Here is a 22,569-nt window from a genome sequence, read left to right on the forward strand (position 1 = left end):
TCCTCCTCTTCCTCCCCTTCCTCCTCCTCCTTTTCCTCCTCTTCTTCTCCTCCCCTTCCTCCTCCTCCTCTTCCTCCTCTCTTCTTCCTCCTCTCCCTCCTCCTCCTCTCCCTCCTCCTCTCCCTCCTCCTCTTCCTCCTCTTCCTCCTCCCCTCCTCCTCCTCCCCCCTCCTCCCCCTTCTGTTCTTCTTCCTTCTTTCTCCTCCTCCATCTTTTTCTCCTTCATCCTTCCCCCTCTCTTTCTTTTAAAAACATTTTTGGTTTATATGTATGAGTGCTTTGCCTATGCACATATTATGAGCACCACATGCATGCCTGGTGTCTATGGAGACCAGAAGAGAGTGTGTGATCCCTGGAACTGCAGTTACAAGCAGTTGTGAGTGTGAGAGTGCTGTGTGGGTGCTGGGAAACAAATTCAAGTCCTTTGCTAGAGCAGTACGTGCTCTTAAACCACTGAGCTATGTCACTAGTCCTCTCCTCCTCCTCCTCCTCCTCCCCCAACTCCTCCTCCTCCTCCTCTTCTTCCTCCTCTTCTTTTTCTTTGGTCAGTACTAGTATTTAACTTAGGGCCTCATATGTGCTATGCAAATGTCCTTCTGCTAAATTATAAAGTCAATTTTCTATCTTACCTTTTTCTTCTTTGTTTTCTCTCTGTTTTTCCTTTGGGGGACATGTGTTTTGTTTTATACAGGGTTTCTCTGTGTAGTCCTGGGTGTCCTGGAACTTAGTCTGTAGACCAGGCTACCCCTGAATTTACAGAGATCCACTTGCTTCTGCCTCCTAAGTGCTGGGATTAAAGGTGTGGGCCACCATGCCTGGGTTGTTTTGTGTTTCTTTGTTTGTTTTTAGCTAAGATTTATTTTTGTCCTGTGTCTGTCAGCACCACAGGCACAGCACAGCTGCTTAGCTGTGTCTGTCACATCAGGGCTGGGGGCAAGTGGCTATTTCTGCACTCAGTGTTCAGAAGCCAGTAAGCACTGAATAGTGTTTGGCTGATAGCCTCACATTTTGCCGACTGTGGTGAGATGGCACTGTGGTTTGACTTGGATGCTGTTGACCAGACCTCAATGTCAGGGAATTCAAGGACTCACCTGAGGTGGTCTAGTCAGCATTTTAGCAAGATGCAACTTTGGAATGGGAGAAGTGTGGAGTTTTCTGGGGGACCTTCAGAGAGGCCAGGAAAATACAAGAAACGGTCAACCTTCTTTTGTTTTCCGAATCTGGGGAGGATAGAGGTGACCTCTTGGCCATGTGGCTGGTTAGAACAGTGCAGCTGTGATTTAAGGCCATGGGACTCAGCTGTGACCGCTCTAACCTCACCAGGAACCTGCTGAGTCACCCAATGGGCAGTTCTCATCCCAAGAACCCACATCCTAAATTCTGAACCATATTTGGGTTTGCTAGGGTTTGACTGTTCTTCTAAGACTAGTAAAATGAGGTCTGTACTGGTGGTGCTGGGGGTGGAAGGCGCTAGAAGACTCAATTCTCCCATTCAGCCAACTGCACGTGGCCTTAAAAGTGACAATTTTGTAGGAGGGGGGACTGTAGGTGCTGTGACACAAGCTTCTTAATTCTTGTAGATGAAAAAGAAAAGATTTATTTAAGGGCTGGAGAGATAGCCCAGCAGTTAAGGCAGAGCCTTTCAGTTCTGGCAGAAGACTCTACATTAAGGTCCCAGCACCTACACAGTGGCTTGCAACTACCTTTAACTCTATCTCCAAGGGATCCTCCAATGCCTTTGGACTCTATAGGCATTTGTGCTCATATACACATAACTACCCACCAACACATACACATCATTTAAAAATAAATATTTTAAAATGATTTATTTCTACATATACATAAAAATAATATAAAACTTTAACGACGAATTGGTCATGTATGTATATGCACATACATACATGTTAAACATGTATGGGCTGCTGTGAGCTGCCTGACATGGATGCTGGGAACCCTGACTGGGCTTTCGGCAAGGGCAGCTCTAAATCATTGAGCCATCTCTCCAGCCCCTCCTTTTATGTTTCATTTTGAGGTAAGTCTTTGCTCAGGTTGGTTTGGAACGCACTGTGTAAATCAGGCACGCACACCTCAAGCTCTCGATCTTTCCGTGTCAGCTTCTTGAGGAGTCATGGCAAAAGGTTTGCTCTCATGTCCCTTCGGCTTGTCATTTCTGAGCACACAGGTGGAGTAAAGAGTCTATCATGCAAAATTCAGGACTGAGTGACAAAGTTTCCATTGGGTGATGAGCATGTTTTGAAAATCAGTAGGGAAAATAAAGGCCACAAACTTTCAGTTATAAGATGAACCCAGGGGGCTGGGGATTTAGCTCAGTGGTAGAGCGCTTACCTAGGAAGCGCAAAGCCCTGGGTTCGGTCCCCAGCTCAAAAAAAAAAAAAAAAAGATGAACCCAGCAGGTTGGTGATGGATGTGTGTTTTCTCTGGTGATGAGTGTGTGTGTGTGTGTGTATGTGAGTGTGTGAGAGTGTGTGTGTGACTGTGCCTGTGACTCTGTGTGTGTGTGTGTGTGTGTGTGTGTTTGTGTGTTGGGGGTGGGTTTTTATTAAGGCTTTTTTTTTTTTTAAAGATTTATTTATTTATTATATACAAGTACACTGTAGCTGTCCTCAGATACACCAGAAGAGGGCATCGGATCTCTTTACAGATGGTTGTGAGCCACCATGTGGTTGCTGGGAATTGAACTCATGACCTCTGGAAGAGCAGTCGGGTGCTCTTAACCGCTGAGCCATCTCTCCAGCCCTATTAAGGCTTTTTTTAACCTATGTGTAGATCTGTGTCTGTTTACGTGAACATGATTTCAAGTGCCCTCAGAGGACAGAAGACTTCAGATCCCCTAGAACTGGACTTCCAAATGGTTGTGAGTTGACATGCGGGTGCTGGGAATTGAACCTGGGTTCCTAGAAGAGCAGCCAGTGCTCTAACCACTGAGCTCTCTTTCTAGCCTGGATGTGTTGAATGTAATAATCATTACACAGCATACCGAACTCAGGATGAGAAGAAGGAGGACTTCATGAATTAAACAGACTAAACAACACTGTAACAGGAGATCTGTCTGTCAGCTCCTGTTGCACACACCATTTGACCACAAGACCTTGGGTAATGGCTCCTCTGGGGCTTAGCTGTCGCTCTCTTCTGTGAAATGAGAAGATGTCTGCGGCCTACCAAGGCACATTGTGAAACTCATGCTCACGTCTGGAGCTTGGTCTGCTAAGCACCCAGTCTGTATCAATTACCTCCTCACCCCGCAACAGAGGCAGGTGGCAGGACACCTGTCCCAGGGTGCCAGCATACTGTTAGTTTTCCTTTTGTAGGATGGCTGCAAGTCCACCTTAAACCTTGCTATTCTTTGAAATAAAACCTCCAAAAATAAGGAAGGGAAGAGAAATCCAAGGGGACCTTGTAGTCAGGGACTCCTCTCAGAACTGAGTGCTGCTCTGTTTCTTTATGAGGCTCCAGGGAGTTAAGAGTCAAGATGCTACAGGGGACCGAGAAAGGCCGGGGCTCCCAATGGACCAGCTTTGCCATGAGGATGAGAAAAGGAGAGACCACCTTGGCTTGTGCCTCTCCCCTCTGCCTGCATACCTTACATTGTTGTCTCCCCCATCCTCCTCTTGGGAGACTTATTTCTGTCTCTCTTTAATTCAGTGCAGCGGAAATGACTCATCTCTGGGTTTGTTTGGTAAACAGTTCCATGCCTCCTGGCCCCAGCTGGCTCACTTACTGGTTCCTTCATGGATGCTCCTGGGCTAGCCACCCCAAACTCAACACATAGTCATGACCCCTACAGGCTGGCTGTTTCTGGAATGTGCTTCTTTCTCTTCACCAGGTCTGATGGCTTGACCTCCTCCACCATGGGAATGGAGAGAAACGAAAGCTAGCAATCCAGATGAGTTCCCATCAGAGAGGCAAGGAAATTTAGATAGGTGATGGAACACACTTCCACACAAACAAGAAGAGACGGAGCTGGGACCAGCATTCATATCTTAAATTTGTGGAATCCTAGACATATACCATCATTATCAGGTTATTCGTGTGTGTGTGTGTGTGTGTGTGTGTGTGTGTGTGTGTGTGTGTGTTGAATGTGGGTATGGAAGGCCTCAGGTACTTCAGGATAGAAACCCATGTGTGTTACAGGTGAATGATTAGACTCCTCCAGTGAGTCACTGGGTATGGAAGAGAAGAGATGAAATGAAACAGGTTCAAGACCACCCAAACCCTGATCCCCTCGCAGCGATGGAATTTTACAGGTTCCAGCTCTGTCTGGGTTGGTCTACTTCCTGGTGAATCCAGTCATGAAACTTTCAATTTTCTAAAACTGGTAGAGGCTGTTTCTCAGAGCTACTCAGGATCTTCAATGATTCATGAATAAAAGATTGACGCTGGACTCTAGTGAGGCCAGGAATTGGAATTAGCACAGTTATCTAAGTTATTGTAATATCACATGGACCACAGATACAATCAGGACTCCGGAGGATGGATAGAACTCTTAGGGAATGGTACGGGACCAGACCTGGGGACTGGGAATCACAGAGGGTGTTCTGAGAAGGGGGCATCTGCACAGATGGCAGGCCTGCAGAACACTTTAACACACGGAGCCCTGAAGCACAGACACATGCCTGTTGTGTACATGGAGAGATGAGAGACACGTACAGATGTCTGCTCACCCCATATCGCTAGCACACCATCAACAGACCAAATAATTGTACCCAAGTCTAGCTTGCAGAACCACTAAGTTTATTAAGGTTACTTATAAGAGCATGGGTGGCATTTCTGGTGCGGGCAATCACTGCCAGAGTTAAAGACGGGGTGTCAGAAGGGGACCATGGCCAACAGTGAGCTTACCTTCATCGCCATCAAGCCTGATGGGGTCCAGCGGGGCCTTCTGGGAGAGATCATCAAGCGATTCAAATAGAAGGGATTATGCCTTGTTGGTTTGAAATTTACGCAGGCTTCAGAAGATCTTCTCAAGGAGCACTACAGTGACCTGAAGGACCGTCCCTTCTTTACTGGCCTGGTGAAGTACATGCACTCAGGACTAGTGGTTGCTATGGTCTGGGAGGGACTGAATGTTGTGAAGACAGGCCGGGTGATGCTTGGAGAGACCAACCCAGCGGACTCTAAGCCTGGGACCATAGGAGGAGATTTTTGTATCCAAATTGGCAGGGACATCATTCATGGCAGCGATTCTGTGGAGAGGGCAGAGAAGGAGATCAGTTTGTGGTTTCAGCCTGAGGAGCTGGTGGACTACAAGAGCTGTGCGCAGAACTGGATCTATGAGTGACAGGAGGGCCCCCGCTTTTTTTTCTGCCTACTGTCCCTTGTTCTCACAGGCAGGGGACCAGGAACTCTACATATTTCTTGAACTTCTCTGAACTGGAAGAAGCCTCTGGGAGCTGTGACTCCTTGTGCAGTGTTAAGTGCCACTAGTAGATTAAAATGTTTCATCTGAAGAAAAAAAAAAAGGAAGAGGAGGAGGAGGAGGAGGAGGAGGAGGAGGAGGAGGAGGAGGAGGAGGAGGAGGAGGGTCTCAAAAGAAGCGGCCTCGCCATAAACCCACCCAGTGTGAATAACTATTCATGAATGCTGTTTAGCTGGGTCTCCCTGCTCACCTTGTAGGCAGCTCTAGCAAAGGCTCGCTCTTTCTTATGAATCTTGTACTTTTCTAAACTCCCCGAGTATTACGAACTGTCTCTCCAGCACAGAATGTTTCCATTTGGAGGAAAGAGCCACACTGGCCTAATATGCCTCTTTTTTAGATGTGGGCGACGAGGTACAGAGCGACTGAATAAACTATGGTCTCTAGTTAGCAAGTAGCCAGGCTGGATTGATCTGGTGCACTTCTGTCCCTCCCCATCAGGTGGTGGATCTGGGCTGCGCTGCTTTGGGCCAGGGCATATTATCTAGGGGCGTGGCCGGAGACCTGGTGGCGGGGCCTGCTGTCGTGTGGGCGGGGCCGGCGGTCGTACCGGCCTGGAGGCTTGCGGATCTGAATCCTTCTCCGGCGGCCAGGGAAACACAGGACCATGAGCGTCCAGAAGCGGGAACCACAGAGGTGGCGGGGCTGAGCCCCGCTGAGACCTCTGGGCCGGCCATGGGCGACCGTGAACGCAACAAGAAGCGGTTGCTGGAGCTGCTGCAGGCTGCGGGCACTGGCAACGGGCACTGCGCCGACTGCGGGGCAGCGGGTAAGGGCGCCGTGTGCGGGGCAGGTGCAGCCAGCCACGGCCCTGACCCCTGGCCCACCGTCCCCTTCCCTAGGAGCCCGTTCACGCGCGACTCAGACTCGCTCCTCGCTTGGGACCCCAGTCCTTCTCGCTGGAGAGTTTCGGGAGGCCCCGACGGTCCTCCGTCTCCCTGCTCCTGAAACCCGGGACCTTGGTCCTCGCTCCGCAACAGATGCGGTCCATGCCCTGGGTCCCTCTCTCTCCCACCGGGCATCTTACCACCCAGGACCCGGCTCTAGACACCATCTCCGATCCCGGGCCCTTCCGGCGTCCTCAGACCCTGAGGTCCTCACCGCGGTGCCACCTGGAGCTCTTTGACCCCCCACTGCCGCGCAAGGACCGAGGAAGCGGTTCCCTCACTCGCCCACTCTCCTCGGTTCCCCCTTCCGTGGTCTCCTGGGTATCGTCGAGCCAAAGGGTGGGCTAAGCACGGTTCATGCAGTCACCTCAGTTGTCCAAGGTTGGGGACCTAGAGAGAAAGGATTACCGGTGTGGGCAGAGCTTGCCTCCGACCCAGAATCCTAACTTTCAGGCCCAGCCTGTCCCTGCACCCTAGTCCAGTCCTTGTCCAGCTCAGCGGAGATCCTGCTCTTCCACCCCGCAGATCCTGATTGGGCCTCTTACAAGCTGGGGGTTTTCATCTGTCTCCACTGCTCTGGCGTCCATCGCAACTTCCCAGACATCAGCAAAGTTAAATCCGTGAGACTGGACTTCTGGGACGACAGTATGGTGGAGGTAGACTGGCACACGTGTGCAGATTCTTGGAATTGGGCGTGAGGGAGAAGAGGCAGCACGCAGGTGTTCCTCCTGTTCACAGAGGAGGAAAATGAAATGATTAATGAGAGAAAACACAGATATGTGTGTGTGTGTGTGTGTGTGTGTGTGTGTGTGTGTGTGTTTGTTTTCCCTAAGTGTTTGTTATGTATGCCATGTATGCGCAGGAGCTCACAGAGGTCAAAGGAAGGCAGATCCCCTGGAATCGGAGTAACAAGTAGTTGTGAGCGGCCATGGTGGTGCTGGGAATCGAACCCAGGTCCTCTGTGAGAGCAGTAAATGCTCTTCACCATTGAACCGTCGCTCCAGCCCTTGGGGTAGGGTCTTAATCTTAGCTACAGAGTGTGTTTCTACACCATGTCATGGACATGCATCTCCCTATCCCTGGCTGCTGTAAGAATAAAACAGGTTCAGCTCAAACACAAAGTGAATTAATAATTATTGTAGTCATTGGTAGGAGCCAGGAACTGAGGAAGAGAAACATCTGATTCATAGCCTAAGGTTCTGCACCCCTTCCTAGGCCACTCTGTTTTCCTGCCCAGTTAGTATGTTAGAATCCTCAGCTTAGGGGAAGAAGCCATTTTGGCCAGAAAAGCTTAAGAGTGCAGGCAGGTCAACACCACACTGGGGAGTGGAGAGGTTCAAGGAGTGGGTAACTCCACTGAGCACTTCCCTTTTATGGCAGGATCTGGGCTGGGCTTTTTACCATTCGATCCACAGAGATGTAACTGGAAGCCTACTATAGTCTTTGTGGGAAGAACACACTGAAAAGACAAAGTGGCTATCCATTCAAGTCCTACATTCTAGGCAAGGGAAAGATAGATACCACCAGCTAGCCCATGCACTCACAGGTCTTTGCCTTCTAAGCCCCTGCAATGTCTACACTGGGGCAGGTGAGATCACCAGGGGTCCAAAGGCAATACATGTCTATGGCACAGCTCCAGGGTCTCCAAGGTGGAGGATAGTGTTCTCGGTGCCCAGAGACACGAATTATAAACCTGGCGTTCCTGCCTCTGCCCCAGCTGTGTCACGCCCACTGGCACATCAGCATATCTATCACTGGACACAGTGCCCACTAAGTCTCTGGTGACATGGGTTATTCTACGGGGCTGGCAGTCATTTTCATTCTCTAGCTACCCCAGTCTCCTGTAAACTTCAAGAGGTATGAGGGTGTGTGGCTGTCTGTGGAATCAGTGAGAGAAAAAAAAATGAGTTTTTTGTGGTCCAGCATAGCTGGCTTCAGATCCTCATTTTGTGTTAACCAGTGGTGTTGCCTTAAGTCACCTAACCTCTCTGAGCCTCGGTGTCCTCTTTAAAAATGGACTAGTAGTGTTAAAATGGTTGAGAGAACCCAATATAATGTTATATGAGAACTGTAAGGGGCTGTTCTTATATAAGACATAGTTATCAATACCCCACGTTATACCAAACTAGAACTCTCCATGTCTGGTGAGATGCCTTCTTAAAAGCAGTTTCTCCTGGACCAGCCTCAGAGCCAGTAAAAACCACAGGCATTGATTGATTGATTGATTGATTGATCTATATCTATCTATCTATCTATCTATCTATCTATCTATCTATCTATCTATAGACAGGGTTTCTCTACTTAGCCCTGGCTGTCCCAGAACTCACTGTGTAGAGCAGGCTGGCCTTGAACTCACAAAGATCCACCAGGTTCTGCTGGATTAAAGGCCTGTGTGCAGGCACCACGCCCAACATTCACAGTCTTCTGAGTAAGCCATGGTTTCATTTCAAGTTCATTTTCAAGTTCTACAATTACGCCAACTTGCTCTTGTCTTACAGTTCATGACTCACAATGGGAACCTCAGTGTGAAAGCCAAGTTTGAAGCTAGAGTCCCAACTTTCTACTACGTCCCTCAGGCCAGCGACTGCCTGTGAGTGAGTGATCCTGGGGAGGGGTCATCCCAGCCCTTCTCTGTCCCTCTTACCTTTGTCTGAGGTGAGTTCTCCTGTGATCTGGATGGAAGGTTGTTTCAGGGATGGTTCTGGTATTACCATGGAGGGTGCATAGGAATCCTGCCTGAAATCAGCTATGGTAGCAAATGCCCGTAATCTTGATGCCCAGGAGATAAGAGGGTCAACCTCTGCTACACAGTGAGGTGGAAGTCAGCATGGGCTACCTGAGACTTCACCTCAAACAAAACAAAAGCCACAACTCTACTGCTACCCAGTAAAAGAAGGCAGCCAAGGCACCAAGCCCCTCGGATGTCCCTCTGCATGTAGCCCGAGTCCCCCTTCTAAAGTGTAAACAGCAACATGCCTTATAACATGATGTAGATGAAATGATGTCATTTGTTTAAGCATCCCCCATGTGACCCAGCATGCATTTCTCAGTGTCAACTTTAGAGTGATACCAGGTCCCTCACGCCTGAGAGTTATGTTGGACACCACTTGAAGGAACCTATCTTGCCCCTTTGCCACCACTCAGCCCTTGCTCCAAGCCCTGGACAGCATCTCTTGCATGGCCTTTCTACACTGACCCCCTCCAGCGTTGGTTATCATGACTCCCACAAATGCCTTTACATTTTAATCCCTGTTGACTGAGGACTGGTGGCCTCTTCTCTCCAGTTTTAAAATTACTGCATTTCCTGCCTTGGGGACCATAACAAGAGTCCTTGGTCTCTAGTCTGTCCCCTGGTACTGGTCCTATGACCCAGGATTCCCATCTCCGTGTTGGGCCTAGTGCTGTCGTCACTGTCCTGTGGGAAAGGCTATACCTTAGGAAGCACTGGGGATGAAAACCAGGGACTGTACCTATCAGGTCAGCCCTCTACCCCTGAGCTTCACCTCAAACCATGAAAGAACTCTTGACTGTAAGCCACAGAATTCCAGCTTCAGCTAGCTCAGATAACAAAGATTGTGTGGGCTCTGAAGATCAGATGCCTGGAAGGACAGATGTGAAGTCACCCTCAAGAAGGACAATCCCATACCAGCTGTGATGGTGCATACCACCTGTAATCCTGGCATTAAGGGGGCCAGGGAGGCTAAGCCAGAGGAGTTTGTGATTGAGATAAGTCTGGACTGCTGTATGGCGAGATCCTGCTTGAAAACAATGCCAGCAAAGGCCTACAAGATGGCCCCTGCCATTAAGCCTGAGACCCCGAGTTCCATTCCTGAGATCTGCATGAAGGAAGGAGGGAAATGGATCTCACGGCTGTTCTCTGACTTCCACTCATGTACTGTGGAGTGAGCAGTTACGCACATATGTGTATGCACACAAAATAAATAAATAAAGGTACTTTTTTATATAAAAGAGGAAATAAGAGGGAGGAGGATCCTAATACCAGGAGCTCAAACACGACCAAGGAGAAGGAGAAGGGGGCTGGAAAGGCCACACCAGGGGCTCAAGCATGACAGGATCTTCTACTCTTCTTTTTTTTTTTTCTTTTTTTTTTTCTTTCCGGAGCTGGGGACCGAACCCAGGGCCTTGCGCTTGCTAGACAAGCGCTCTACCACTGAGCTAAATCCCCAACCCCAGGATCTTCTACTCTCATGGCTCTTGTTCAGCCATCTTTCTCTCAGGCTGACTTCTACCTGCAGTCGGCAGTAAATCCACTTGCAGGTGCATGCTGTACCATCCAGCATGGCTCAGAGAGGGCTTCCCGTCAGTCTCTAACTTTTGGTCCCTTTGTCCCATGCAGCCCAGAGCAACCCAGAGCTCCAGGTGACCTGTTTGGGCCAGATGTGCAGCTCTAGGTCATTCCTGTGCCCAGTCCATTCAGTCAGCTAACCTTTGGAACTCGTTCCTGGAAAAGATAAGATGGAGCAAACAGTAGGAATAGGTTTGTTCCCAGCTGCGCGGTTTCATAGCAGCCAAGAATAACATTTAGTTGCGGGGTTGGGGATTTAGCTCAGTGGTAGAGCGCTTGCCTAGGAAGCGCAAGGCCCTGGGTTCGGTCCCCAGCTCCGAAAAAAAAAAGAAAAAAAAAAACAAGAATAACATTTAGTTGAGGTTAGTAGTAAGAGCCCACAGTGAGCCTGGTGTTGGGAAGCACACCTTTTCCTAACTGTCTGGGAGGCAGAAGCAAGCAGTTTTCTGTGAGTTCATGGCCAGCCTACAATAGTAAGACTGTCAAACAAACAAACAACCCTACCTTGTGTGGACTCTAATGCTGGATTCTTTACATAGATCTGCCCACCTCAGCACTAGGGAAGGCAGGTTTATTACTGCCCCATTCCTAGATTTAGAGATGTTCACTGGCGATGAAGCACAGTTGCTAGAGAGCTTGCTTGACTGGGTCCTGGGTTTGATCCCCAGTGCTATGGTGGCATATATCTGTAATCCCAGCACTTAGTGGTGGGGATATGGGGTTGAAGCAGGAAGATCATGAGTTCAAAGTCAATCTCAGCTACTTTGGACACCTCAGGGTCGGCCTGGGAGACAGTAGACCTTATTTCAAAAGACGTGACACAGAAAGTTGAGTCAGTCTGCTCTATGCAGTGTGGTGAGCCAGAGTTCATCAGCAGGTTCAGGACATTTAATACTCAAGTTCACACACGAGCAGGCAGTTGTCGACGGGGGCTAAGTGTCCAGGGAGCTGATATCTTTCTTCATCATTGACTTAGAGGGTTGAGGGACAGTCTAGTGCTTCTCAACCCACTAGAAGACACATTTCCCTGGTGTGTCATCTGGAGAGCGGAAGCCTCTGAGGAGGTAGAAGCCAGAGGTACTGCTGCGTATTCCATAGAGCACAGGATGCTCCACCCCCACTACAGAGAATCATCCAGCACCAGTGTTAACTAACCTAGGGAGGAGAGCCTCTGGGTGTCTTGAGATGGCAGCTCCTGGGTTGTCCCCATCCTCTGCTGCAGGTGCTGGGAAGTCACTGTGGGAAGACACCAAAGGCATGACTGACCAAAAGTTCTCTTTTTAGGGTCTTAAAGGAACAATGGATTCGAGCTAAGTATGAAAGGCAGGAGTTTATGGCTGAGAAAGCTGTCTCGCCCCCAGGTAAAGTTACCATTTCGTTTGTATGTATGTATGTATGTATGTATGTATGTATGTATGTATGTATGTATGTACATATGTATGCATGTATGCATGTATATGCACCACATGTATGCAGTGCACCTAAAGGCCAGGACATGGTCTTAGATCCCCTGGGACTGGAGTTGTGACAGTTGTGAGCCATGTGGGTACAGCAGAGATTTGAACCTGAGAGAGCAGCCAATGTTCTCAGCCATTTAGCCTTTTCTCTGCACCCCAAAAGTTACCATCTTAATGTTGTGAGGTCTATGTTCTCTTGAGCCCTAGATAACAAGAGTGGGAGGTAGTTAGGTAGGCTTGGTAGGCACATGAGCTCGATTTCAGCTTCTTTTTCCACACTCACGCAGGGTACCACAACAGCAACCCTAGATCTAGGGTGGTTTCCACCCCACTGACTTGAATTCTCAAGCTGGCGGACCTCAGCTTCCAGGATTTCTAGGAGTACAAATGATTCTTCAACTCATAGATGTCTTGAGGATCACTCTTATATTCTTACAATTGACTGATGTCAATGTCAACGTTGGCTAGGAGTATATAATTTATATATACACACACATGCATGCACATACATACATACATGCATACATACATAGTCTCACTATATATTCCTGGCTTGCTTGAAACTCTCAATGTATCCCAGGCTGGCCCTAAACTCATAAAGACCCATCTGTCTCTGCCTCCTGAGTGCTGGGATCAAAGGTGTATACCACCACACAGTCCCTTCATTCTTTTGAGGCAAGGTCTCATCTATTTCAGGGTGGCCTTGAATTCACTGTATAGCCAAGGATGACCTTGAACTCCTGATCCTCCTGCTACTTCCAGAATGTTAGGATTATAGCCACCACTACTGGCCTTATGCAGTGCTAGGGTTAAATCCCACGCTTCTTTTTTTTTTTAGATTTATTTATTTATTTTTATGTATATGAGTATACTATGTCTTCAGACACACCAGAAGAGGGCATCAGATCTCATTACAGATGGTTGTGAGCCACCATGTGGTTGCTGGGAATTGAACTCATGACCTCTGGAAGAACAGTCGGGTGCTCTTAACCGCTGAGCCATCTCTCCAGCCCAAAAGCATGTAAGGACAATTTTCTTTTTTTTGGTTCTTTTTTTTTTTCGGAGCTGGGGACCGAACCCAGGGCCTTGCGCTTCCTAGGCAAGCACTCTACCACTGAGCTAAATCCCCAACCCTCTTTGTTTTATTAAACTAAAAAAAATCTTTATTTTTCTGTGTATGATTGTGAATGTATGCATGTGCACCACGTGTAATACTGGTGCCGTCAGAGGGCAGAGGAAAGTCTCTGATTATGGATGGTTGTGAGCTACCATCTGTGTGCTGAGAACTGAACCTGGATCCTTTGCAAAAACAAGTGCTCTTAACAGCTGAGCCATTTCCCCAACATGTTTTTCTGTGACAAGATCTTGCTATGTAGCCAAGACTGGCATTGAACTCTTAGTTAAGGTTTTACTGCTGTGAACAGACACCATGACCAGTACAAGTCTTATAAAAAACAACATTTAACTTGGACTGGCTTACAGCTCCAGAGATCAGTCCATTATCATCAAGGTGGGAGCATGGCAGCATCCAGGCAGGCATGGTTCAGGAGGAGCTGAGGGTTCTACACCTTCATCTGAAGGCTGCTAGTGGAAGACTGACTTCCAGGCAGCTAGGGTGAGAGTCTTAAAGCCCATGCTCACAGTGACACACCTACTCCAACAGGGCCACACCTCCTAATAGTGCCACTCCCTGAGTCAAGCATAGACAAACCATCACAGACTCATAACAGCTCCCTTTCCTCAGCCTAAATCCTGGGACTTCAGGCCCCACCACACCTGCCTTCTTCTAAGAAAGCAGTGGGACCTCATGGAAGAGTGAGGAGGAAGGGTTTTACATGGTGGGTGGAGACTGAAATCATAAAAAGTTGGCCCCAGATTAGACTGGTTATCCCAGGGGAGGGTGGAGCCCCTCCTACCTTCAGCCCCTGAGCCTCAGGTTAGCTTTTTTGTGCTGACTTCATGGCTCTTTTCTTGCCCTTGGTGGTTAAGGTGATCGAGAAGGCTTCCTGTGGAAGCGAGGAAGGGACAACTCCCAGTTCCTGAGGAGAAGGTTTGTCCTTCTGTCAAGGGAAGGCCTGCTGAAGTACTACACCAAGGAAGAGGTAAGAGGTCAGGCCGCCTGTGTTCCTCAGGAGCCCTCCCTTCAGCCCTGGTGAGGAAAATGTTCTCCTACTTCCCCTTGGCTACAGGCAATCCAGTCCACATACAGCCATACTTTGGTCACTCAGCATCAGCTTGGTTTGGTTCGTTTCATTACTGTTAGTCTCTAGTTTTTTGTTTTTTTTTTTTTCTTTTCTTATTGAGGCAGAGTCTCACTATGTAGCCCTTGCTAGCCCAGAACTTGTTACTGAAATCAGGATAGCCTTGTATTCATAGAGGGCCTCCTGAGTGCTCGGATAATAGGAGTGTGCCACCATGCCTGGCTAAAAGCAGTTTTATTGAGATACATTTACATATTCAGTTTACTCATTTAAACAAGGTCAGGCAAATGGCTTGTGACACTAATCCCAGCACTTGAGAGGCAGAGACAGGCTGATCTCTGTGAGTTTGAAGCCAGCCTAGTCTACAGAGTGAGTTCCAGGACAGCCAGGGTTATATGATGAGACCCTATCTCAAGAATAAACAAACAAACAAACAAACAAACAAACAAACAAACAAACTCCATTTCCCTTGCCCAGTGCCCTGGAGAACCCTATGGTTAGTCAGGAGTCTGCCTCTTCTATCTTCTTGTTCTCCTTCTTGTTCTTGTTCTCCTTTTTCTCTCCCCCTCCTCCTCTTCTTCCTCCTCCTCCTCCTTTAGATTTATTTTATGTACGTGAATACACTATAGCTGTCTTCAGACACACCAGAAGAAGACATCAGATCCCATTATAGATGGTTGTGAGCCACCATGTGGGTGCTGAGAATTAAACTCAGGACCTCTGGAAGAGCAGAGCTATCTCTCCAGCCCCCTGTGTTTCTCTTCTTATGATGCTAGGGATTGAGCCCAGGGTCTGTGCAGGATCAATGACATCACTCTGTCATTGGGCTCTTCCCTAGCTCAAGCCTCGTTAAGGCACAGAGATTGTTCTCTTCAATGCAAAAGGATTGTCTCCTGGTGTGGTGCCACCCTCCTTGATCTCTGGGCCCCCCAAACAGAAGCTGGTGGGTCTCTATGAGTTCCAGGCCAGCCTGATCTACACAGAGAGTTCAGCAAGACCCTGTCTAAACAAGGGCTGGAGAGGTGGCTCAGCAGTTAAGAGCACTTGTTGCTCTTGCAGAGGACTCTGGTGTGGTTCTCAGCACCCACATCATGGCTCAAAACCACATCTAAGTCAAGTTTCAAGGGATTCAACACCCCCCTTCGAACTCTGCATGCATCAGGCATGTACACAATATACACACTTACATGGAGTAAAGGTACTTCTACACATAAAATAAGATAAACCTAAAAACAAATCAAAACAAAACCGAACAAACAAATCAGAAGAACAAAACTGCCAAGCCTTCAGAAGGCCAGGCCAGGAACTGCATTCTACAGGGTCAAGGCAAATCCTGTATCTGGACTTACTTAAAGGAAGGGATGTAACTCTACCTCCTTCTGGGTAGAGCATCTGGGGACTACTGGGGAAGAAGGAAGTGGTGAGGATATCTTTGGAGGCCAGTTACCACATCGGACCCTGGGGCCGTCCAGTATTAGAGAACAGAAAAAAACAAAAAACACCCCAAAAATTGTTAACGAAGTTGAACGTGAAGGAACAGAGCTGCAGACCAGAGGGGCAAGCTCTGAGCTCTGCAGCTCGGTCTCGAGAGATTGGTCTGTGCTTCCCTGGCGCTCTCCCAGAGGAGTAGACAGTTCTAGAGGGGCAAGCTGGCATGTCCCGGACTGAGGGAAAAGTGTAGGGAGAAAAGTGGGACCTGCCACTTTAAACACTCCCAAAGTGCACATTCGATGTTTCTGTTTTACTCAGGAAGAGAAAAGCTCTCCTGTGGTTAGACAGGCTTTCCTCCTTGGCTGGAGAAAGGTTATTTGATCTTTAGTTCCAGACCAAGCCAGTATGTTGTGGGTTTTTTTTTTTTTTTTTTTATTAACTTGAGTATTTCTTATTTTCGAGTGTTACTCCCTTTCCCGGTTTACGGGCCAACATCCCCCTAACCCCTCCCCCTCCCCTTCTTTATGGGTGTTCCCCTCCCCATCCTCCCCCCATTGCCGCCCTACCCCCAACAATCACGTTCACTGGGGGTTCAGTCTTAGCAGGACCCAGGGCTTCCCCTTCCACTGGTGCTCTTACTAGGATATTCATTGCTACCTATGGGGTCAGAGTCCAGGGTCAGTCCATGTATAGTCTTTAGGTAGTGGCTTGGTCCCTGGAAGCTCTGGTTGCTTGGCATTGTTGTTCATATGGGGTCTCGAGCCCCTTTAAGCTCTTCCAGTTCTTTCTCTGATTCCTTCAACGGGGGTCCTGTTCTCAGTTCAGTGGTTTGCTGCTGGCATTCGCCTCTGTATTTGCTGTATTCTGGCTGTGTCTCTCAGGAGAGATCTACATCCGGCTCCTGTCTGCCTGCACTTCTTTGCTTCATCCATCTTGTCTAATTGGGTGGCTGTATATGTATGGGCCACATGTGGGGCAGGCTCTGAATGGGTGTTCCTTCAGTCTCTGTTTTAATCTTTGCCTCTCTCTTCCCTGCCAAGGGTATTCTTGTTCCCCTTTTAAAGAAGGAGTGAAGCATTCACATTTTGATCATCCGTCTTGAGTTTCATGTGTTCTATGCATCTAGGGTAATTCAAGCATTTGGGGTAATAGCCACTTATCAATGAGTGTATACCATGTGTGTTTTCCTGTGATTGGGTTACCTCACTCAGGGTGATATTTTCCAGTTCCGACCATTTGCCTATGAATTTCATAAAGTCATTGTTTTTGATAGCTGAGCAATATTCCATTGTGTAGATGTACCACATTTTCTGTATCCATTCCTCTGTTGAAGGGCATCTGGGTTCTTTCCAGCTTCTGGCTATTATAAATAAGGCTGCAATGAACATAGTGGAGCACGTGTCTTTTTTATATGTTGGGGCATCTTTTGGGTATATGCCCAAGAGAGGTATAGCTGGATCCTCAGGCAGTTCAATGTCCAATTTTCTGAGGAACCTCCAGACTGATTTCCAGAATGGTTGTACCAGTCTGCAATCCCACCAACAATGGAGGAGTGTTCCTCTTTCTCCACATCCTCGCCAGCATTTGCTGTCACCTGAGTTTTTGATCTTAGCCATTCTCACTGGTGTGAGGTGAAATCTCAGGGTTGTTTTGATTTGCATTTCCCTTATGACTAAAGATGTTGAACATTTCTTTAGGTGTTTCTCAGCCATTCGGCATTCCTCAGCTGTGAATTCTTTGTTTAGCTCTGAACCCCATTTTTTAATAGGGTTATTTGTCTCCCTGCGGTCTAACTTCCTGAGTTCTTTGTATATTTTGGATATAAGGCCTCTATCTGTTGTAGGATTGGTAAAGATCTTTTCCCAATCTGTTGGTTGCCGTTTTGTCCTAACCACAGTGTCCTTTGCCTTATAGAAGCGTTGCAGTTTTATGAGATCCCATTTGTCAATTCTTGATCTTAGAGCATAAGCCATTGGTGTTTTGTTCAGGAAATTTTTTCCAGTGCCCATGTGTTTGAGATGCTGCCCTAGTTTTTCTTCTATTAGTTTGAGTGTATCTGGTTTGATGTGGAGGTCCTTGATCCACTTGGACTTAAGCTTTGTACAGGATGATAAGCATGGATTGATCTGGATTCTTCTACATGTTGACCTCCAGTTGAACCAGCACCATTTGCTGAAAATGCTATCTTTTTTCCATTGGATGGTTTTGGCTCCTTTGTCAAAAATCAAGTGCCCATAGGTGTGTGGGTTCATTTCTGGGTCTTCAATTCTGTTCAATTGGTCTATCTGTCTGTCTCTGTACCAATACCATGCAGTTTTTATCACTATTGCTCTATAATACTGCTTGAGTTCAGGAATAGTGATTCCCCCTGAAGTCCTTTTATTGTTGAGGATAGTTTTAGCTATCCTGGGTTTTTTTGTTATTCCAAATGAATTCGCTAATTGTTCAGTCTAACTCTTTGAAGAAATGGATTGGTAATTTGATGGGGATTGCATTGAATCTGTAGATCGCTTTTGGTAAAATGGCCATTTTTACTATATTAATCCTGCCAATCCATGAGCATGGGAGATCTTTCCATCTTCTAAGGGCAGTGGGGTGACAGTGGCCTGCATCCACTTTTGCTTGGATTTGTTTCGAGATGGGATCCTGCTGTGTAGCCCCAGCTGGCTGTGAACTCACAATTCTCCTGCCTCATTTTCCTGCTGTTGAGATTGCAGGAATGGACTCCATGTAGGTCTTTTCCTTCCTTTCTTTTTTCTTTTAAAAATACTTTTCCCAAATGGATTTTTTTATTATGAAAGTTACTCATTTTTATGTAAAAATTTTGGATTGTGCAAAGAATTAAGTTAAATGGAGTCACAATTTCTCTGGAGGCTGAGGCAGGAGGGATTTCAGCCCAAGAGTTGAAGACTAACCTGGGCAGCCACGCATGATGGTGCACGCCTTTAATCCCAGCACTTGGGAGGCAAAAGCAGTCAGATCTCTGTGGGTTTGAGGCCAGCCTAGTCTACAGATCAAGTTCCAGGGGGTTGGGGATTTAGCTCAGTGGTAGAGCGCTTGCCTAGCAAGTGCAAGGCCCTGGGTTCGGTCTCCAGCTAGGGGGGGGAAAAAAAAAAGAAAAGAAAAATAGAAGTTCCAGGACAGCAAGGGGTTCGAAGAGAAGCCCTGTCTGAAAAAAAAAAAAAAAAAACAAAAAAAAAACCAAACCCAAACAAAACAAGACAAAAAGAAAAATCAAACTTCATTTTAGCTCAATTCTTTAGACATACATGGTATGCACTCATTGATAAGTGGCTATTAGCCCAAATGCTTGAATTACCCTAGATGCCTAGAACAAATGAAACTCAAGACGGATGATCAAAATGTGAATGCTTCACTCCTTCTTTAAAAGGGGAACAAGAATACCCTTGGCAGGGAAGAGAGAGGCAAAGATTAAAACAGAGACTGAAGGAACACCCATTCAGAGCCTGCCCCACATGTGGCCCATACATATACAGCCACCCAATTAGACAAGATGGATGAAGCAAAGAAGTGCAGGCAGACAGGAGCCGGATGTAGATCTCTCCTGAGAGACACAGCCAGAATACAGCAAATACAGAGGCGAATGCCAGCAGCAAACCACTGAACTGAGAACAGGACCCCCGTTGAAGGAATCAGAGAAAGAACTGGAAGAGCTTGAAGGGGCTCGAGACCCCATATGTACAACAATGCCAAGCAACCAGAGCTTCCAGGGACTAAGCCACTACCTAAAGACTATACATGGACTGACCCTGGACTCTGACCTCATAGGTAGCAATGAATATCCTAGTAAGAGCACCAGTGGAAGGGGAAGCCCTGGGTCCTGCTAAGACTGAACCCCCAGTGAACTAGACTGGTGGGGGGAGGGCGGCAATGGGGGGAGGGTTGGGAGGGGAACACCCATAAGGAAGGGGAGGGGGGAGGGGGGTGTTTGCCCGGATACCGGGAAAGGGAATAACACTCGAAATGTATATAAGAAATACTCAAGTTAATAAAAAAAAAAATAAAATGTAAAAAAAAAAGAAAAAAAAAATAAAAAGGACACAGAAAAAAAAGAAAAGAAAGAAAGAAAGAAAGAAAGAAAGGAAAACCCATAGAACCTAATTTCCACCTACAATTAACGAAGGAAATGATAATATAACTGAGAATTAACTACTGCTCAACAATTAAAAGGGATGAAATAGCTAAGAGCACTTGCTGTTCTCTCAGGGGACCCATGTTTGGCTTCCAGCACCCACATTAGGTGGTTCACAACCTCCTATAACTAACTCCAGGGGATCTCATGCCCCCTTCTGTCTTCTGAAAGCACCCGCACACACATGGTACACACAGATATGTTCAGGTACACAGACATACACATAATATAAATATACCAACCTTCCAAGATGGGTAACTGTAACAATATAGGTAAAATTTAAAAACATGTTTCTAGCAAAAAACAAACAAACAAACAAACAAAAGCATTACACAAGAATAATAGGAGGACTTGGGTATAGCTTAGTGACAGGTTATAAGAAAATAAATAAATAAACAAACAAATAAATAAGTAAATAACAAAAGGGAGTGGAAGGTCTCCCTTAGTGGTAAAGTACTTGGTCAGCAAGCTCAGGGTCCGAGGCTTGGGATTAAAATTATGTTTAAAAAAGTTCAGTGCCGCTCCTGCTGGTCCAGCGGCTTGGAATCATCCTGTCTCTCATCAGGATTCCTTGGCCTTAATTAGTGCTCCACCACGGGTCAGAGCCCAGGGAGCTGCTGTCTGGTTGGTTATTTCACAGGGAGTGGTTGGGTTGGTTTGCCCCAGGAAAGGTGCTTTGGCTAAGACGTGTGAAAAGTCCAAAGTGAAGGTTTCCTAGACCCCTTCCAGCTCAGAGGGGCCAGTCTGACTAGGCAGGTGGGGATGGCCAGCACAGGCAATCCGTAGAGCGGCTGTACCGTTGTCTGTTAGAGCAACCCAGGGTTATGTAGTAGGGGCTTGTATTGAAGGCCTTGGCAGGAAGGCACCCGTTGCCCTCGGTATCTTGAGGATCCTTTCTCTCTTCTAGGGTAAAACCCCAAAGGCTATCATCAACATCAAGGACTTAAATGCCACCTTCCAGACAGAGAAGATTGGACATCCCCACGGGCTGCAGATTACCTACAGGAAGGAGGGCCAAACCAGAAATCTGTTTGTATATCATGACAGTGGAAAGGTGAGAAGGCTCAAGTCACTTCTGTAGCTCCAGCATGGCGCTCAGTTCATGGGCTCAGTTCACCACCCTGGCTACACATTTCAGCAGGCACTCAGCTGCCTCTGGAGGCCTGCTGCTGCCTCCGCTGCTGCTGCCACCACCGCTGCTGCGGCTGTTGCTGCTGCCGCTGCTGCTGCTGCCGCTGCTGCAGCTGTTGCCGCTGCCTCCGCTGCTGCTGCCGCCGCTGCTGCTGCGGCTACCGCTGCCTCCGCTGCTGCTGCTGCTGCTGCCGCTGCTGCTGCTGTTGCAGTTGCTGCTGCCGCTGTCACTGCTGCCTCCGCGCTGCTTCGTCCAGCCGCTGCTGCTGTTGCTGCTGCTGCTACTTCTGCCACCGCCGCTGCGCTGCTTCGGCTGCCAAGTGCCTTATACTCTGAATCAGAGATCTGAGGAAAGCAGAGTGGGATATAAGTGAACCTAGCAAGTACTGGAAACGTATCTGGGCAGTGGACACTCATCAGTAAGAGAAAAGTAAGCAGAGGGTCCCTTAGCCAAACACAGCAAATCCACTGGCTATGGTGGCACACAGCAAGCCCCAGAATTAGGGAGGTAGAAGCATGTGGGTCTCTGTGAGTTTGAGCCAGCCTGGTCTACAGATTGAGTTCTAGGACGGCCCGGATTCCAGAGTGAGACAACAACAAACAAACAAAGAAGAAATAGCAGGTGTGGGTAGGGCAGAGATTCTGATTTAGGAAGAAGCGTAGGTGGACTGGACCAGGACCTTTCCTTCCACACATGGCACTGGACCAAGAGCATCCATTTGACCTAAGACCTTGTGAGGCTGGAGGAATGGCTCAGTGCAGCCCCTGTTGCCCTTGCAGAGGGCCTGGGTTCAGTTCCCAGCACTGACACAGTGGTTCACAATAGTTTAAAACTTCAGTTCCAGGGCATCCAGTGCCCTCTTCTGGTTTCTGTGTGTGCAGGACACTTAGCTGGTGCATAGACATACACGCAGGCAGAAGCACTCACATTATGTAAAAACAAATATCTTTTAAGAAAATATGTTATTTTATGTGTAGGGATGTGTTGCCTGCATTGTGTGTCTGTGTGTCACATTCGTGCCTGGTGCTCACTAAGGCCAGGATACGGTATCAGAGTTCCCTGGAATTGGACTTAGAGATAAGTGTGGGTGCTGGTAGTTAAAGCTGGGTCCTCTGGAAGAAGAGCCAGTGCTCTTAACTGCTGAGCCATCTATCTGTCCACCCCCAAATAAATAAATAGATAAATACATGAATAAATAAATAAATAAATAAAATACTAGTCTCAGGCCACCCCAGACCTGCTCAGTTAGAAACTGTAAGAGTCTTGAGTGATTAGGATACACAAAGATGTTTGCGAAACGTTATGATTTTATAGTCCCAGTACTTGGCAGGCTGAGGCAGGAGGATCACAGGTTTGCAGCTGAATTAGGATACATAGCAAGGCTGGGAGATCAGCCGGTAGGAGCAGAGCAGTCAAGCAAAAGGATCTACGTGAGGGTGAACTAGCTCAGGTCCTCACATGGTCAGTGATGGAGCAGGACAGAGATGATAAGCATCCATGGGGAAGCAATGGCTGACGCTTTGGAGTCGTTTAACTTTGCCAGGCATGCTCGAGGTAATGGTTATCCT

At 47.6% G+C, this 22,569-nt stretch overlaps 1 protein-coding gene, 1 non-coding gene and 1 pseudogene across 6 annotated transcripts in view; all 3 read left to right on the forward strand.

Moving 5' to 3' along the window:
* The first annotated feature begins 861 nt into the window (after positions 1 to 861).
* On the forward strand, positions 862 to 1,009 carry LOC120095424 (small nucleolar RNA SNORA43). Its single transcript, XR_005490898.1, has one exon. It is a non-coding gene; the product is annotated as a small nucleolar RNA SNORA43 (small nucleolar RNA).
* Positions 1,010 to 4,837: 3,828 nt separating this feature from the next.
* On the forward strand, positions 4,838 to 5,315 carry Nme1-ps3 (NME/NM23 nucleoside diphosphate kinase 1, pseudogene 3; annotated as a pseudogene).
* Positions 5,316 to 5,959: 644 nt separating this feature from the next.
* Positions 5,960 to 22,569, forward strand: part of Adap2 (ArfGAP with dual PH domains 2) — a 29,129-nt gene continuing 12,519 nt past the window's right edge. Inside the window, exons 1-6 of one of the 5 annotated variants that reach the window (XM_063269737.1) lie at positions 5,960 to 6,203; positions 6,775 to 6,977; positions 8,820 to 8,911; positions 11,912 to 11,988; positions 14,074 to 14,186; positions 20,777 to 20,923. In XM_063269737.1, coding sequence (XP_063125807.1) covers positions 6,110 to 6,203; positions 6,775 to 6,977; positions 8,820 to 8,911; positions 11,912 to 11,988; positions 14,074 to 14,186; positions 20,777 to 20,923 — 726 coding nt within the window. In that variant the 5' untranslated portion in view covers positions 5,960 to 6,109. Of the gene's footprint in view, positions 6,204 to 6,774; positions 6,978 to 8,819; positions 8,977 to 11,911; positions 11,989 to 14,073; positions 14,187 to 20,776; positions 20,924 to 22,569 lie in introns of those variants that run through there. The other 4 variants (XM_039086713.2, XM_063269738.1, NM_020101.2 and 1 more) reach the window with 4 other exon arrangements.

This window comes from Rattus norvegicus, chromosome 10 (assembly GCF_036323735.1).
Source record: "Rattus norvegicus strain BN/NHsdMcwi chromosome 10, GRCr8, whole genome shotgun sequence".
NCBI classification, from domain to species: Eukaryota; Metazoa; Chordata; class Mammalia; order Rodentia; family Muridae; genus Rattus; species Rattus norvegicus.